The sequence below is a fragment of the Camelus dromedarius genome, chromosome 2, assembly GCF_036321535.1.
Source record: "Camelus dromedarius isolate mCamDro1 chromosome 2, mCamDro1.pat, whole genome shotgun sequence".
Taxonomy (NCBI): Eukaryota; Metazoa; Chordata; class Mammalia; order Artiodactyla; family Camelidae; genus Camelus; species Camelus dromedarius.
In genome coordinates this window covers 73,423,091-73,439,628 of record NC_087437.1, presented here as the reverse complement: position 1 = coordinate 73,439,628, position 16,538 = coordinate 73,423,091, and the positions used below count along the sequence as shown (strand labels likewise).

Below are 16,538 nucleotides of genomic sequence, written 5' to 3'. Positions count from 1 at the left end.
ACGGCGGAGTCGAGGCAGCCGCGAGCGCTCGGCTGAGTGTCAGCCGGCGGCGACGGCTCAAGAACTGGGAGTTGGGGACGCGCGCACCGGACCTTCCGCCGCCGCCGCCGCCGCCGCCGCCGCCGCCGCCGCCGCCGCGCCGTGGCCGCTGCTGCCGCCGCCCAGAGCCTGAGGCTGCGGGGCCGGGGAAGCCAGGGGGCGGGCAAGCGAGCGGGCCGGGGGGAGGGTGGGGGATGGCGCGGACCCCGGGGCTGGCTCCGCTGTGTCCCGGAGGCGGCAAAGCACAACTTTCCTCCGCTTCTCCCCCCGGGGCCGGGCTCCTGCTGTCGCCCCCGACGCCACCGCCACTGCTGCTGCTGCTGCTTTTCCCGCTGCTGTTCTTCTCCCGGCTCTGTGGTAGGTGAACCTCGGCGGCCGGCGCGGGCTGAGGGAGGCGCGACCGAGGGTCCCGGCGCCGCGGCCCGGTAGGCGCGGGCCGCTCTCCCTGGCGGGAGGCGGTTGTGTTCGGCGGTTGGCTGCGTGAGCGGGTGCCGCGGACTTTGGCTGGAAACTTTTCGCCGCGCCCGGGGCGAGGCCGGGGAAGGGCCGGGGCCGGGGCCGGCCAGTGCGGCGCTGGCCGCCCGCTCCCCTCCCCCGGGGCCGCGCCGCTCTCCACGCTGCGGGCCGGGGTTCGGCGGAGGTGCTTTCCGCCCGGACGCCGAGTGCTTGGTGATCAGGGCTTCTCCGTGTTTGCTCCCGGGACCGTTACTTCCTCCCTCATTCACGGAGGAAGCTGAAAGCGCGGACCTCTGTGCTGGGGACTGAGGTGCCGGGATGCTCGTTTGCCGCCTTCTTTTTTTCCCGGGTGAAACTTAAGTTGTGAGCCTGGATACCTTTAGGGACCAGACCCCGACGGAATGAAGCCCTCGGAATACCCACCCCTCATCACCTTACACGCTGGAGAAGACACCATGTTAGCCCACCCTGTAGCATCCTTTCCAGTCAGTTTCCTTCTGTCCTCCGGCCCCTTTCTGCCCTGGCAGCCTCTGGATCTCTTTGCTTCGAGCCGGTCGCTGCCTTCTAGTTTGGGACATCTATCACACTGTCCATGTTTATTTTATCAAACCCTTTTTGTGCTCAGGACTTCGATATATTTATGTGTTAAATACCTGAATGCATTGACTGTGTCCCCGGCTGTTCTGATCAAAACAAGTCCCACGCCTCTTCCCTGTCTCTTTCTTCCTTCTTGTTGTGTTACAGACTTTTTGTTTGGGGCGGGGGCGTCGTCACATTTGGGAGATAGTCTCTTTGTAATCAGTTTCTAGGTATGGGAAGACTAGAAGCCTATTTGTTGGGGATCGTGTAAAAAATATTGCATTCTCATGCAAGAGAAGTGGACGTAAGTGATCATTAATAGAAGGCCGTGGTTTGAGAAAATGAGGCCCCTAGTCTTTGGGGACTAGATCTGTCTTTTGGTAACAGCTAAACACTGCAGGACATTATTCATTCGATGACTCTCACTTGATGAGGAAAGTGGAGAAACAAAACTTAGGCTTGCTGAAAGAGTGGTTTACCTAAGTATTTTTACTGGTATACAAGTCTGCTGTAAGAGATCAGTGTTTAATGAAATCTTAAATGAAACCGTAAGTTTTACCAGTATTTATTACAAAGAGAGATGTGTGCAGATTTCTTGGATAAGGTTTGATTTAGAAGAAAGAGAATCCTGTACCCTGTAGGTGTGTCAGGGTTGTTGGTTATGAGGGAGGCAAAGTTTTCGAGAGATTGAGTGCCCCTTATAGGCTGACAGTTTCCACTACCAGATCACCATCACGTTTCAAGCACTGTAATGACATTTTCTAATTAATGGAGTACAGTATGATAAATGGCATGTTATCTAATCTACATTGTTTCTATAGTCCCACTCCCCAGATGTTTGGTTCCACTGCACAGTTCCTAACGCTGTTACTTCTTTAAGTTGATGGAAGATTCTAGATTGAATTTGTGTACTGTTCTTTTTCATTAAAGAGGATTGTGGATTACAATTGGGTGAGAGGAAAATGGGAGGGGATGTTAATAGTTTACTATCCTGATTTAGATTGTGTTAAGGACTAAGAGAATATTACTTGTACCTCCAATAAAGTTTTATCTAGCTAGGCAAAGCCCCACAGAAGACTAAGCCAAGGAATATGTGCAAGTAATAAAAGGAAATAGGATTTGAGTAATAATTTCACAGTGATTGTGTAAGTGAAATGTTGATTACTTTTTGAAGGAACACATTGGTTTTCACATGGGAGGAGAAAAAAGTTTAAAAAAACCTCTTTAATAATGTGCTGTTGGAGGGACTTGATACTTTATTTTAGAATCCTAAAAATTCAAGCAGTACAGGCAAATGGACTGTGATTTAGAAGAGGTGTAAATTAAAGTTTTTAGAGTTAACTCTGCTTGTAGTTGTAGAGACAGACGCTGGGTTTGTGTTGCTGTGCACTGCTCATTTAAAGAGCTTCCTTTTTTGGCTTATAGTGTTATAACACCCTAATTTGTGAACCCTATGACAAGTTTTTTCCATCAACCTTTATTTTAGAATTCAGTCTTTGAGTAGGGCACAGTTGTCCTGATTTATGGGTACTTCGTAAGTATGGAAGCAGAATTTTCTCTATGTAACCTGTTTTCTGATCTAACAGTCATAGTACTGGTTACAAGGTTTGGCATGTACTGATGTTTGAGTTGTTAGTTTTAGAGTTGAGAAGAACTGTAGGCTTTAAAAAGGTGACTCTGATGATTTGTTAATCAGAATGCTTATCTTATAACATACAAATTATTTTTTCTTTTTGCTACTATTTTTGATATACTGCTTATGTTTAACATGGTTCTAACTATGCTAAACTTTTACAGTATCTATTAACACAAAATAGTATTTTTGTCATGTTAAGTTTATTACTATTAAAAAAAAACCCTCGTGTCAAATTAGATATGAAATTCTGAGAGCTAAAACTTTTTTCATTTCAACAAGGTTTTATCTTAAATGGATATTTGGAGGATAATAGGAAAAAAGATCTAATAATTGAACCTTTAACAGCACTTTCAGAACTTCCTATGTTCCTGACACTTGGGAACATAAAACATGAATAAGACAGAGTCCTGGCTTCAAGGAGCTTACAGCATTATGGTAGACATAAAGTAAATAGATGATTATAAGGCAGCTCAGTGTTTATATGATAGAGGTCTGTATGAGGTGTACTATGTGTTACGCAGAAGAGGGATGCCTAACCTACTAGGTAAAGATATGAGTGTAAACCGAGAAAAAAAGTTACTTTAAAAAAAGCAGTTGAGTCAGATTTTCTTATTGAGACTTAGACATTGTGGTAGGTGGTATAAGTTTGTGTTCTCTCACCCAGTTTATGATTTAGGGCCTAAATAGGGAATTTGATTCTGAAAAAAGACTGCCACTTACTAGCTGTGTGAATCATTGGTAAGTTATTTAACCTCAGTAAACTTAAGGCTTCTCATCTTTTCAGAAAAGGATAGTATCAGTTTGCCTGTAGAGTTCTTGTGAGGATTAAATGAAAGAATAAAACACTTAGCAGAGAGCGTGAAATATACCTTCAAATGTTTAGCGTGTATTATATTGCGTATTATAAACCAACTAACCTGATACTTGTTGTTCTTAAATTCTACCTTGATGACCTGAATAGTTGAGTTTTCAAGTTGATTGACTTGTTGTATTTGCACTTTATGTCTTTGAATGTATATAGCCCAGTCAGTGCTTTTTAAATATTTTTAAAATTTACCTTGGGTAAATATACAGATGCCCGATTTTAAGAATGTTAGAATACGGTGAAATTACCTCAACTGTGTAATTGTATGGAACCTAGTTGAATCTTCCCTTAATGATGTAGAATACATTTTAGGACTTGGCAGTTGCATATGATCAGTTAGAATGTTAGTGGTTATATTTGAAAAATGTGGAGTTGAAAATGTGGGGTTGAAGAGGTATTCACAGTTTCACTTCTATTTTATCAAGTTACTAGCGGTATCAGGTCGGAGCCTATAATACTTACTGCCCATATGAATCTTTCTGAATCCTAAACAGATACAAATGGAAAGTGAACCAAATTTAAAAGCAATCAGAAAAGACCCTTTTTTGCATTTAGCTACAGTGTCAGAAAAAGGAATTGGAAAAAGCTGAGCAATTACATACTTGTAGGTGTATGTATATTTACTGTTTTATCTTGTTTATGCCACTTATGCTTATATATATATTTAATGATTCAGCAGCTCTTATATACATTTTGCATCTGTATAGTTAAGGAATAAAACTTATGGCTTATGCCTATTATTTGAAAATCATTGAAGAGAACCTGTCAGTGATACCCTTGTTAAAAAATAGAGTATTTTGACAGTTTATAATTTACTCCTTAAAAAATTAGCGAGTTAAAAATATATTGCTATAGCATATTCTGTAATCTATTAAAGTCCTTGTAAAGAGTGACAGTCTGGACTGTATGGTTTGTGAAAGATGTGACACTTAATTAATAATGGCTATTAATATGTAAATGTAGGATAAAGTCGAATAACTTTTAAGTAAGTGATGGAATGATTTTGTGTGCCAGACACTCAGATCCAAAAATCTAAGCACCATTTATTTCATAACTTTTGATTACCTTTTATATTTTTATGTAAAATTACCTTTCAAGCCTGAACCTGTATCCTTTCCTGAATTTCAGAAAGCTTATGATTTTTATTTTTACAATAGACTCTGATATAGTTTAATCATTTATGTAAATAAAATTTGTTGTGAATCATTATCCAGGTTGAACTTTAAGTTTTTTCCTAAATGACAATTATAGGTCATGAATTCAAAATTTTAGTGAGACCTGTCTCCTGTAAGTCTATATACAGCTTTTCTTCTTCCTGAAGTAGTTACTCTATATGTTCATTGTTTAGTATTTAATTAAAAGTTATTTTGTGATGTGTTCTCTTTGCAGTAAAGACCTTGCCTCAGGCTTCACTGTATGTATCATAGCAAATATCACAGAATCAACACATGTTAATTTTTTAAACTATATAGGTTTTAACATGTCAGGGAGGAAGAAATTTTTTTCTACCTTTCTAGATTCTTTTGGCTGGTCTAAGAATTACATTGACATGAGACAGAGTAACAGGAGAAAATCAAGCAAAATTTAATAGCATGTATACGTGGAAGAGACCCAGGAAAATTAACTTGTCAAAATGGCCAAAACTCTCACCTTAAATACTATCTTCCCTTAAAGACAAAAGAGAGTGTTGGGGGTAGTGATTTGGGACTTCAGAGGAGAGGAAGATAATTCACATGAAGGTGGAAAAGCAAATGTTTGGTAAACAAATGTTTTCCGGGCCTTGTAGAAACAATGGGACGCAGAGTGGACTCTGATCTCTAGGCCCTGCTGAGTTTCCCCCACCACAGTTAGCCTGTACTCTTTGCAGATATCTCTGATGATAGCTTAATTGTAGAACAGCCCTGCTATCTAAATTTTTTTAGGCAGTTAGAGGGAAGGTCACAGTTTCTTCCTGAGACTTTTGGGCCTTGATTGTTTTCAGCTTGAAATAATTGTGTACTAAAGATATGTTTTGGAGTGGCAGATTTTGCTCCCCTACAAACATTTGCTTTTTTCCCCCCTTAATAACTGTTTAAGGAATTTGCTATAGAACAAAATGAAATCAAGAGAATACTTGGTTTATGATTTCATCTTCCATGTTGAAATAAAATAATAAAACAGAATAATAGCTGTAATAAATAACTACAAAAACTCTTCTAAGTTTGACTTCATTTCCTGTCTGATCCTAGGTATCTTTCAAATCCTTAGTCCCTGGAGCAAATTCTATTCATTTTTTCATGCTTTTAGATTTAGAGCAATGTTTGCCAAAGTGTTTAACAGAATGCTAGTCTCAGAAGATATGTTTTGGGAAGAAAATACTGTAATTGAATACATTTAGGAGTGGGAAAAACTAACCATGTAACCCCCTCCCTCTTGGAAAGTCACGGTGTACATTAGTTAATTAATGGTCTAAGAAATTCTTGAGTAAACGATCCTTTTTTGCAGCCTAATTAAACAACCTGTTATGTTGCAGAAGCTATATTTATATTGTACAGAAGACACTATAGGAATTCTATCCTTAGAAAGGCTTGTATACTTGATAATATTCCTATCCTGACATTGTTCCTATTCCTACCTTCCAAAATGGGTAGAGGGGAAGAGTGTGGGTGTGTGTGGGGGGTGTGTATGTATATATATATGTATGTACATATATATATATAGTATTTATTTATTTAGTAAACTAGAAAAGGTTGATAAGTTTTAAAGATGTTGCTTGGTGAGGAAGTTTTTCATTGGTTTTTCCTTTTTCTAAAAGTTCTTTTCACTTTGTTTAGTTCTGTCTCATTATTCTCCATTGTCTTACCCATTTTGAATCTGAGGTTTTGCAGAATTGACCTTCTAGGAGAAATATGGTGGTTCTTCTTTGGTGTTGCAAAATCAGCAGTATATTATTTACCCTAGAATATATGTGGTTTAAGCAGCTTTGGTGGGACACCTCACTTTATACATAACATGTCTCAGTCTGGGCTTGAGTTTTGGGAATAAAGTGGTTTAATTTAAGAAAGCTGTTTTGTTTTGTAATGGAGCTATACCAGTGCTGTTACTGGGAAGAACATGAAAAAAATTGATGCAGATATGAAAAAGGTGCATACAGCTAGGACTCCAACTCAGCGTTTGAGAACATTGTATGCAGTTAAAGAGTGTGCTTGACTCTTCTGTGGCTCCATTTCAGAGGAAAAACAAGAATATTAATCAAAAGTTAGTATTGGAAAACTATGGTAAGATGAATTGCATATAGTGATTCTTCCTATGAGTTATCCATGATAGACATGATTGTCATTACTAAAATATCTGAGGTCATTGTTTTTGAAACTTCTTAATATTATATTTAATTTAGTCATAACTATTGTGGGCTATATTAAGATTTCCTTTCACAAGTGTCCTTGTCATTATGAATGCCAAAATCCCTTCTAATTTGATTTAGATTAGAGATAATCATTCATGGTTATAATTTCAGTTTAAATTTGACTAAATTAGACAATAAACTATCTAGTATTTAAATTTCCTTAGAGATACCCTGGTTCCTTTATTGTAAACGCAAAAATTTTTTAAAGCGTCTCAATTTGTTTAATTTTTTTTTCTTTAATTGAAGAGATTCAAATGGGAGACGGTACATAGCTAACAGTTCTGTGCTTACTAAGGGCACTGGGCTAGAAAGTCATAACATTTTTCACTAAACCCATGAGTCTGCGTATGTTAATTGCTGTAGCAGTTACTTTAAATCCCTGATTTCTGTTTGTTGAATTTAAAAGAGGTAAAAAATTATCAACAAAAGCTTTGGGAAACATGCAAATAATGCAGTTGTATTGAACATCAACTTTTATCGTAGCTACCTCATCCCTATAAACAATTCTGAGATTATAAATATATGAATATTGTCATGATACAGTTTCATTTACCTAGTCCAAATTAAAACCAGAATGAACTTTAATATTGAAATAACAGTAAGATACTCCTCTTTCAAGTTGTTACCTTCTGTTTTTTATACACTAACTAGTACAGTGTCAAAGATTCATTATTTTTCTTTTAAAGCTGGTATAGCCCCTACAGTTGACTGATTTTAAATGACAAAAAGAAAGGCAAGTCAAGGCTAGAATTAGTAATACTAATGAAGACATCTTTCTTAGCAGGAAATAACACTTTAGTTAGACTATTGACACTCTTTTCTGTATTTAAGAAAGATTATTTTTACACTTTTCAGTGTAAAACATTGTCAATTTTTAGATTCATAAGAGTTAGCAATTATGGTGGCTATTTTGAAACCATACATTGTTTATCAAACTTATTTTTCCATATATGTATGAAAGGATCTGGGCATTGATATATTTTTGTTATATTTGTAACTGATAGTGAAAATATTTAAACATATATGTACTGGTGGAATTTTTATATAGCATGTCAAAAAGTCTCTTGTCTTGTAAAAGCTTTAATCCTAACAGCATCTGTTAAAATATAAAAACAAATCTGAAGTTCCCTAAGAAAAATATATTATTTTTCTTTGAGAATACTACTGTTGCTTTGCTGCCCTCTACAGTCATCTAAAATAGTCACTCTAGACTTTTCTTCCTTCAGATGATTAAAATACTTCCTTGACCTTTGTGTGAGCTTTAAATTTCAAGAGTGAGTTGAATAATATTTACCCTTAAAATGTGATAACATTTTAATTAGTCACAACAGTTGATCTATACTGGTAATGCCAAAAATACAGTGCTTAGAAATTAAAGCAGGGGATGGACTGTGGGCTACTGAGCATTAGTAAACAGATGATAGAGCACCAACCAAGTAGTAGGCAATATAGAGTATACCCCAGTGGAATAAGACGTGCTGACTGCTCCCAAGCTTATAAACCCATTGGTAAGACTAACTGCAAGTTAGATTTTGTGTGTGTGTATATATATATATATATATATACATATGCACAAAAGTTATTTATAATAACATACCAAGTAGTATGATACAGTCTAAAAAAAGATCGATAAGTCCTAGAAGAGTCAGGGAAAGCTAATTAGAGGAAATGATAATTCTGAGCTATGTCTTCAGGAATGGATGAGAGTTCAGACAGGTAAAACAGGGTTATTTCAGACAAGGAAGAGAATATTAAAACACAAAGCATTTTGTTCCACAGAAAGGACTGTTAGGTCCCTTGGAGTCTTTGCTCTTAAGAAATTTAAAATTTAACTGTTAGCAGATTTGGAATTAGAAAATTGTGTGTGTGTGTGTGTGTGTGTGTGTGTGTGTGTGTGTGTATTTTAAACCCAATTACTTAACTTTCTGCCTGTTTCATGCCCTATACACTTAGCTAAATGATACCTCCTTTGCAGCATTGCTGTGAAAATTAAATGAAATCCTTATGAATGGCAGTCAAGTGCTTTACAAATACAAATACCAATAATGCAAGGGAAAATGAATTGTCTTATATTGGAAGTACAAAGTGACTTGAGATTACAGAATAAAGAGTGGTTTAACTGGGAATGGAGGAAGACTTAACTGAAGAGCTAATTTTCTAGCTGAACCTTGAAGGAAGAGTTTTCCTTTTGTGAGGGAAGGTCAGTGAAAAAGAGGGCATTCCAGGCTGAAAAGAGCAGTGGACTGAGGACTCTGTGGAAGGAATTAATGTTTTCATGTGGGTCAAGCATGAGCTTCATGGAGGGGAATTATAGATTTTTGAATTCTTTGCTGATGCCGAGGAGATGAGACTTTGTATGGCAGGCAGGGAGAAAGTTTTGGAAGCAGGTAACTACTGAGTCTGTCTGTGATTTAAGAATATTAGATAGCTCTGATAGCAGTGTAAAAGATGTATGGGAGATATGAGAAGCAAGTGAAAGGGAAAACCATTGTGATTGTCCATGGGAAGAGAGGATTGTGGAGGTAAATGGCAATCTGGCAGAAGAATTTGAAGGGAGGGATGATAGTGAGAAGTAGATTATGTGGTGTTTGGATAGCATCATGGGTGAGGAGCTAAGAGTTGGATATGAATTTAGGTTTCTCTCTTGAATGACTAGAAAAGGACGGTTAAAGAATTGATGAGTCAATCTAGTGACTTTTTGGAGGCATTTTAATTTTGATGTCTCTGGGGCATATTTTTTGGAGCTATAGTTGAAAATTTGTTATGAGAGGGTAGGATGTGGAATTGGGAATGATCAGGATTGAAGTATTTGTAATACATGAGCTGTTTCAGAGAGAGAGGAGGCAGAGAGGGAGAAGGGAAGGGAAGAAGAAGAGAAAAGGGAGGAAGGGGTAGTTGGGGCAGAAGACTGGGAAAAATTTTAAAGACTGAGGTAATTTGATTGGATAAGAGGGAGGGAGAGGAGAAATAATCTAGGAACAAAATATTGATAAATAGACAAATGCATTTGATAGTTAAGTGGAGAGCATTGATGACTCAGTAATTTAGTAAAAGTGGTTAGGAGAAAAGTCAGATTCCAAAAAGCTAACTAAGGGGATAGTGAAGAAGTAGTAGGGTGTAAGGGTCTGCTCTTGGGAAAGAGGAAGATGAGTGAATAATTTGAGGGGAAAGAATAATGTATCAGTTGTTATAGACTTACTGTGTTGTCCCAAAATTCCTGTGTTGAAGCCCTAACTCCCAATGTGATGGTATCAGGAAGAGTTCTTTGGGAGGCGATTAGATTTAGATGAGGTCTTGAGGTTGAAACGTCCATAATGGGATTAGTGCCCTTGTAAGAGGAGGAAGAGACACTAGAGCTTCCTTTTTCCGTGATGTTGAGGATACAGCAAGAAGGTATCCATCTGCAAGCCAGGAAGAGAGTTCTTCCGAGAACCCAGCCATGCTAACATCCTAACCTTGGACTTCCTATCCTCCAGAACTGTGAAAAATAAATGTTATTTAAACACACAGACTGCGGTATTTAACTATAGCAGCCTGAGCTAAGAAAGAAATAAGAGTTCTTAATTACAAACATTTTAGATTTAACTTTGGCTAAAAGAAAATTTATTGAAGAATACTGAGTGGTTCAGGTATGGAAATGAAGAACCAAAGGAGGCTTGGCATCCAGAACCAATATCCAGAATCATAGCCAGGAGAATGTCTAGGGGCAGACTGTCAAGGTCATTGCTCGCTGCCCCTTGAGACACAGGGTATTATAGCTTTGTCTCTTAAATTGGCATTGCTGCTCTTAGAAAGTAGATACTGTTACTGCCATAGCCCAAGAGAATATATTTTCCATGGTGTCCACTACAGAATGTTGAAGAAAAGCTTTTTGCTTTTTATGATGAGGCTTCTCTGTCTTTGGGAGGTGGATAGATGGGAAAAGCACATTCATATGGCAAGGTATAGGAACAGAAAGTAATGGAAACATTACGAACACAGGTGAGAGTGGCTAGCCTTAGAAATGATGAGAGGCTCTTCCTTCTATTAGACAGGGAAAAAGAAAATAATACGTGCAAGTACAGAGACACTTTCAAGTAAAAGAGATAGAAGTTACGGACAAGTTTGATCTTTAGTGATTTAAATGATAAATTTTGAGAATAAATGAATGCAGGCTGATGCTGAGACTTAGTAGTAGAACCTTTGGGCAAAAATGGAATAAGACATCAACTGAGAATGAATAAAATGATGGATCAGTATTGAAGCCATGAGTTGGCATAACATGAACTTGTAAAATATGAATGATGATGTGGAGCTGGTAATAAGTTTATATTGGATGTTGTCAGTATTTAATTGACCACTGTGTCTACCAGAGATTATTCTAGTTACTCTGAAAAAAATAGCTGATAAAAGGATAAAATGTGTCTTAGGGGACCAATTATATTTATTTTTGAAAGAGGTAGACTAGAGCTAGGCTACTGAGTGGTTTTGAATATGTGATGTTACTGAAGTTTGAATATGATATAGGTAAAGTAGTATTTAAGGAATACTGATTTATCACAAGCAGGTTAATCTGAATGTAGAGTTAAGACCTGAATGAGGATGATAATGGTAGAAAAGAAAGGGAAAAGTTTGAAAACAGGAGATAATAAAAGGGCAAAATAATACTTCTTGATGATCCCAGGATATGAGTAATGGGGAAAAATTCATGCATTTGGATATTTTGCATTAGACAGATAGAAGAATGCTGTAAGTATTGCTGAAAGGGAGGTTGAGGTAAGAATTAGATATTACATGGAAGGATGTGTTAGTTTCCTAGGGCTGCCATAACAAAATACTACAAACTGGGTGGCTTACAATAACAGAACTTTATTCTCTCACAGTACTGGAGCCCAGATGTCTGAAATCAAGGTGTCAGCAGGGCCATGATCTGTCTAAGACGCTGGGTACAATCCTTCCTTGCCTCATCCCAACTTCCAGTGGTGGCCAGCATCTAGGTCTTTGAATTGCAGCTGCTTACTACAGTCACTGTCTTTGTCATCATGTGCCGTTCTCCCTGTCTGTTTCTGTCTAAGTGTGTTTCTCTTCTAGTAAGGACAGCAATCATATTGGATTAAATCCACCTTAATCCAGTTTGACCTTATCTTAATTTGCATCTTAATTACGTCTACAAAGACCTTATTTCCAAATAAGGTCACATTCACAGGTACTCGGAGTTAGGGCGTCAGCATATTTTTAAAGGAGATGCAACACCTCATAACAAAGGGGTAATAGTTTTGGTTTTGACCATGTTAATTGTGAGATTTGAGGCTTGATTCAAGTCAAAGTGCCAGGTAAATAATAGCATTTGAAGATGTGAAGTATGGGCTGGCTTGAACAAGACTTGAGACACAGATTTAGGAAATATTAAAACTTTCTGTATCTATCTAGCTGGCTAGCTATACATATGTATACATACACACAGAAAACTATAAATAGTAAATGTGCAGTTGGATGAATGTTACAAAGTGAGCATATCCATGAAACCATCACCCTAGTCAAGAAATAAATCTTTAACAGCACTCCAGAAGCCCCTCTCCCACTCCTTTCCAATCATGAATCCTCTCTTCCCCAGTAATAACCACAGTTCTGACTTCTAACATCATAAGTTAGCTTTACCTGTTTTCGAACTTTATATAGTATTTCTTTGCTGATATTGTGAGGTTCATCCATGTTGTATGTATGTAGCAGAAGTTTTTTTTTTTAGCACCACTGTACAGTATTCTGTTCCATAACTAATCCATAATTTATCAGCTTTAATGTTGGGCAGACAGTGGATTTATTTTCACTTCGAGGCTTTTATGAATAGTACTGCTGTGAACATCATTGTACAAGTCTTTCTCAACTTACGAGGGGGTTATAGCCTGATAAGTTGAAAATATCTTAAGTCAAAATGAATTTAAGACACCTATCCTAACAACATCACACCTTAGCCTAGCCTATCTTAAACGTGCTCAGAACACTTACATTAGCCTATAATTGGACTAGTCATCTAGCACAAAGTTTGTTTTTAATATAGTGTTGAATATCTCATGTAATTTACTGATTCCTGTACTGAAAGTGAAAAACAGAATGATTGTATTGGTATAGAATGGTTGTAAGTGTATAGGTTGTTTACCCTTGTGATGGCTTGGCTAATTGGGGGCTGCAGCTTGCTGCCACTACTCAGCATCATGAGAGTATCCTACTGCTTATTGGTAGCCCAGGAAAAGATCAAAATTCAAGATTTGAAGTACAGTTTCTGCTGAATGTATGTTGCTTTTACATCATCATAAAGTCAAAAAATAAAGTTGAACCACTGTAAGTTGGGGACCATCTGTACTGCTCTTTTGCTGGTGAAATTGCTGGTTCATTTTATGTAAGTTTTTGTTGAAAAAGTTTTCCAAAGTGTTTATAACAACTTATAATTCCCACCAGTAACGTATAAGAGTTTCAGTTGCTCTGTTGCCTCACCAGCCCAATGTAATATCAGTATTTTTCTTTTATCCATTCTGATCATTATGTAATGGTATAAATAACATTGTGATTGTAATTTATATTTATATTTCTGATGGCTGAGATCTAAGGATTATGGACTATTTGAATATCCTCCTGTGAAGTACCTGTTAATTCTCTTCCCTTTTTATTTAGTTGGATTGTCATTTATGGATTTCTAGTTGTTTTTGGCTGCTGGATGTGAACCACACATCAGTTGTTTGTATTGCAAATATCTTCTTCCATTCTGACCTTTTCACTGTTTTAATAGTGTTTGTAGACGAACACCTTAAAATCTATCCATGTAGTCAAAAAACCAGTCTTTTTCTTTATGATTAATTCTTTGTGTCTTATTAACAAAATCTCTATTACACCATCATGAAAACATTTTTCCCTAGAAACTTTATTATTTTGCCTTTAATATGATAACATCTAGAATTTATTTTTGTAATTATGAAGTAAGGTCCAAATTTTTTTCATTTACTCTCTATTTATGGGAAAGACTCTGCTTTGCAATACTGCTTTTATAATAAATCAAGTAGCCATATATGTCTGGGTTTATTTTTGTATTCTCTTCTTTGTTTCATTGGTCCATTTTACTATTTTTGCATAAATATCACAATGTCTCATTATAGCTGTATAATATATCCTGGTATTGGGTGCAGTGAAGTCCACCTACTTATTTAAGTTTATTGTAGCTAATCTTGGCCCTTTTCCTTTCCATGTAAATTTTAGTAGCAGTTTATCAATTTTCAAAAAAATCTGCAGGGGTTTTTAGTGCTACTGCATTAAATCCATATGAATTCATATGGGGCTAAATTGACATCTTTATAATACTAAATCTTGCAATCCATGACCTGGTTTATCTCTCCATTTCCTGAGATTCCCTTTACTATCTTTCCATTAAACTTTCTAGTTTTTTCTATATGTAGATGTCTTGCATAACTATACATTTTAGATTAAATTTAGTCTAAGTTAATTATACATTTCAAGTAATTTTTTATATTATAAATGATATTTTAAAATATTACTAGTTTTTCACAGGCATATAAAAATATAATTGATTTTTGATATTGTGACCTTATATCCAGAGACCTTGCTAAATAACTTCATTTATTTCTAATACTTTGTTGAATCTTTTGGATTTCCCATGTATACAGTCATGCCATCTGTGAATAATTAAAGCCTTATTTCTCTCCAGTCCTTATACTTTTTTTTTTCTTTTCCTTTGCTTGTTGTACTGGCTAGGACCTTCACTATGATATTGAATTAGAGTGGTGACTACAGGCATTGTTGTCTCATTCCTAATCTCAGAGGTAAAAAAGTGTTCAACATTTCAAAATTTAGTATGATGTTTGCTGTAGGTTTCTTGTTTTTAAATAGAACTCTTTTTATCAGATTAGGAAAATTTGTTTCTGTTCTTAGATTGCTTCAGAATTTTTATCATAAATGGTGTTTAATTTATCAGATGCTTTATCTTAATTTTGAATTGATATTATGAGCTTTTTTTTAAGTGGTGAATTACAGTAAAAACCACCTTTGTATTTTTGGAATAACTCCAGTTTAGTTTTGATGAATATATCTTTATTCTGTTACTGGATTCAACTGACTATTATTTTCTTTGTTTTTTCTTCCCCATCTACATTTATTAGTTAAATTGGCCTTCCTTTAATTTTCCTTTCTTATAATGCTCTTGCCAAGTTTTGGTATCAGGGTCATGCTAGATTCATTAAAAAATTGAGAATTAATGCATCTTTTTCTATTTTGTGTAAGAGTTTAAGATGGGTACGATTTTCTTTTTCCTTTAACTGGTGGAATTTGTTGGTAAAGCCATCTGGGCCTGAAGTATTTTTTATGGGAAGAATTTTTAGTTACAGTTCAATTTTTAAATAATTATGCTACTGTTTAGATTTTCTTTCTTCTTGTGCCATTGTGTTTTTATAGAATTTGTCAGTTTCATGCTTTCACATCAGTTGACATGAAGTGACATGAAGTTGTTCATGATGTTCATTTATTATCTTTTTAGTGCCTGGAGGATCTGTAGTGATGCCCCCATTCTCATTCCTCGTATTTGTATTTTGGGTATTATTTTCTACATCAGTCTTGCCAGGAGTTTACCAATGTTATTAGACTTTTTGAAGAACCCATCTTTGACTCATGGTTGATACTCTTATTGTTTGTTTTCTTTTTCATTATTACCTGTTTCGTAGTCTGCTTTTAGGGAGGGTTTATTTTCTATTCTTTTTCTTTTTCTAGAGAAGAACAGTTAGATTATTGATTTTTAGCATTTCTCTTTTTCTTATATATGCATTTGAGCCTATATATTTTCCAAATAAGGTCACATTCACAGGTTCACACCTCCTAATTACTGTGTCTGCATCTGTGTTTTATTTTTTTTCCACTATAATATGTGAACTTTTGCTAGATGAATTTTCCTAGCTAATTTTTTGTCTTCCTGTATTCTCACTCTACAGTATTACTTATTTTTTTCCCCTCTTGCTTATTTACACTTTCCCTGACTAGCTTTTAAGCTCCTGAAGGATAGGCCCCTGGTCAATATAGGTAGGTGATAAATAAGTGTTAGTGAAAAAAATGGATGTGCAAACAAAGTGAATTAAGAATTTGCCTTTCTGACTTCATCTCTGTTGTTACCAGTACTTGGATTTTTCTTACTTCTCCAAACTTTTCTTGCATTTTATGTTTCTGTGAATCTTTTTACTTTTGTGCTTCTTCTACAGTTCACCTTGCCTAAGATTCAGCTTATGAAAACAAATGTATGTAAATTCATGTATGACTGAAACTTTGTGCTATACACCAGAAATTGACACAACATTGTAAACTGACTATACTTCAATTTTAAAAAATAAAAACAAAAAAAAGATTCAGTTTAAATTCTGCTATCCCACAGATTTACCAAATAAAATTAGAATGGCTAGTTTAGGCTTAGCTGAAAGAAAATTTTACTTTCTAGATGCAGCTTTTTTCATTGTACACACTTCTCTCATTCCTTCTCCCAAATCTCTAAGTTTTCACCCTCAACTATGGTGGCTTTCATAAAGGTGATTTAACCTATTTTGCCTTAGAAT

The 16,538-nt window shown here is 36.4% G+C and overlaps 1 protein-coding gene across 3 annotated transcripts in view; it reads left to right on the top strand.

Moving 5' to 3' along the window:
* Window positions 1-206: 206 nt before the first annotated feature.
* NECTIN3 (nectin cell adhesion molecule 3) overlaps window positions 207-16,538 on the top strand; it is a 119,078-nt gene continuing 102,746 nt past the window's right edge. For all 3 annotated transcript variants that reach the window (XM_031433652.2, XM_064495613.1, XM_064495606.1), the window contains exon 1: window positions 207-396. In XM_031433652.2, the coding sequence (XP_031289512.2) occupies window positions 234-396 (163 nt within the window). In that variant the 5' untranslated portion in view covers window positions 207-233. The remainder of the gene's footprint in view (window positions 397-16,538) is intronic.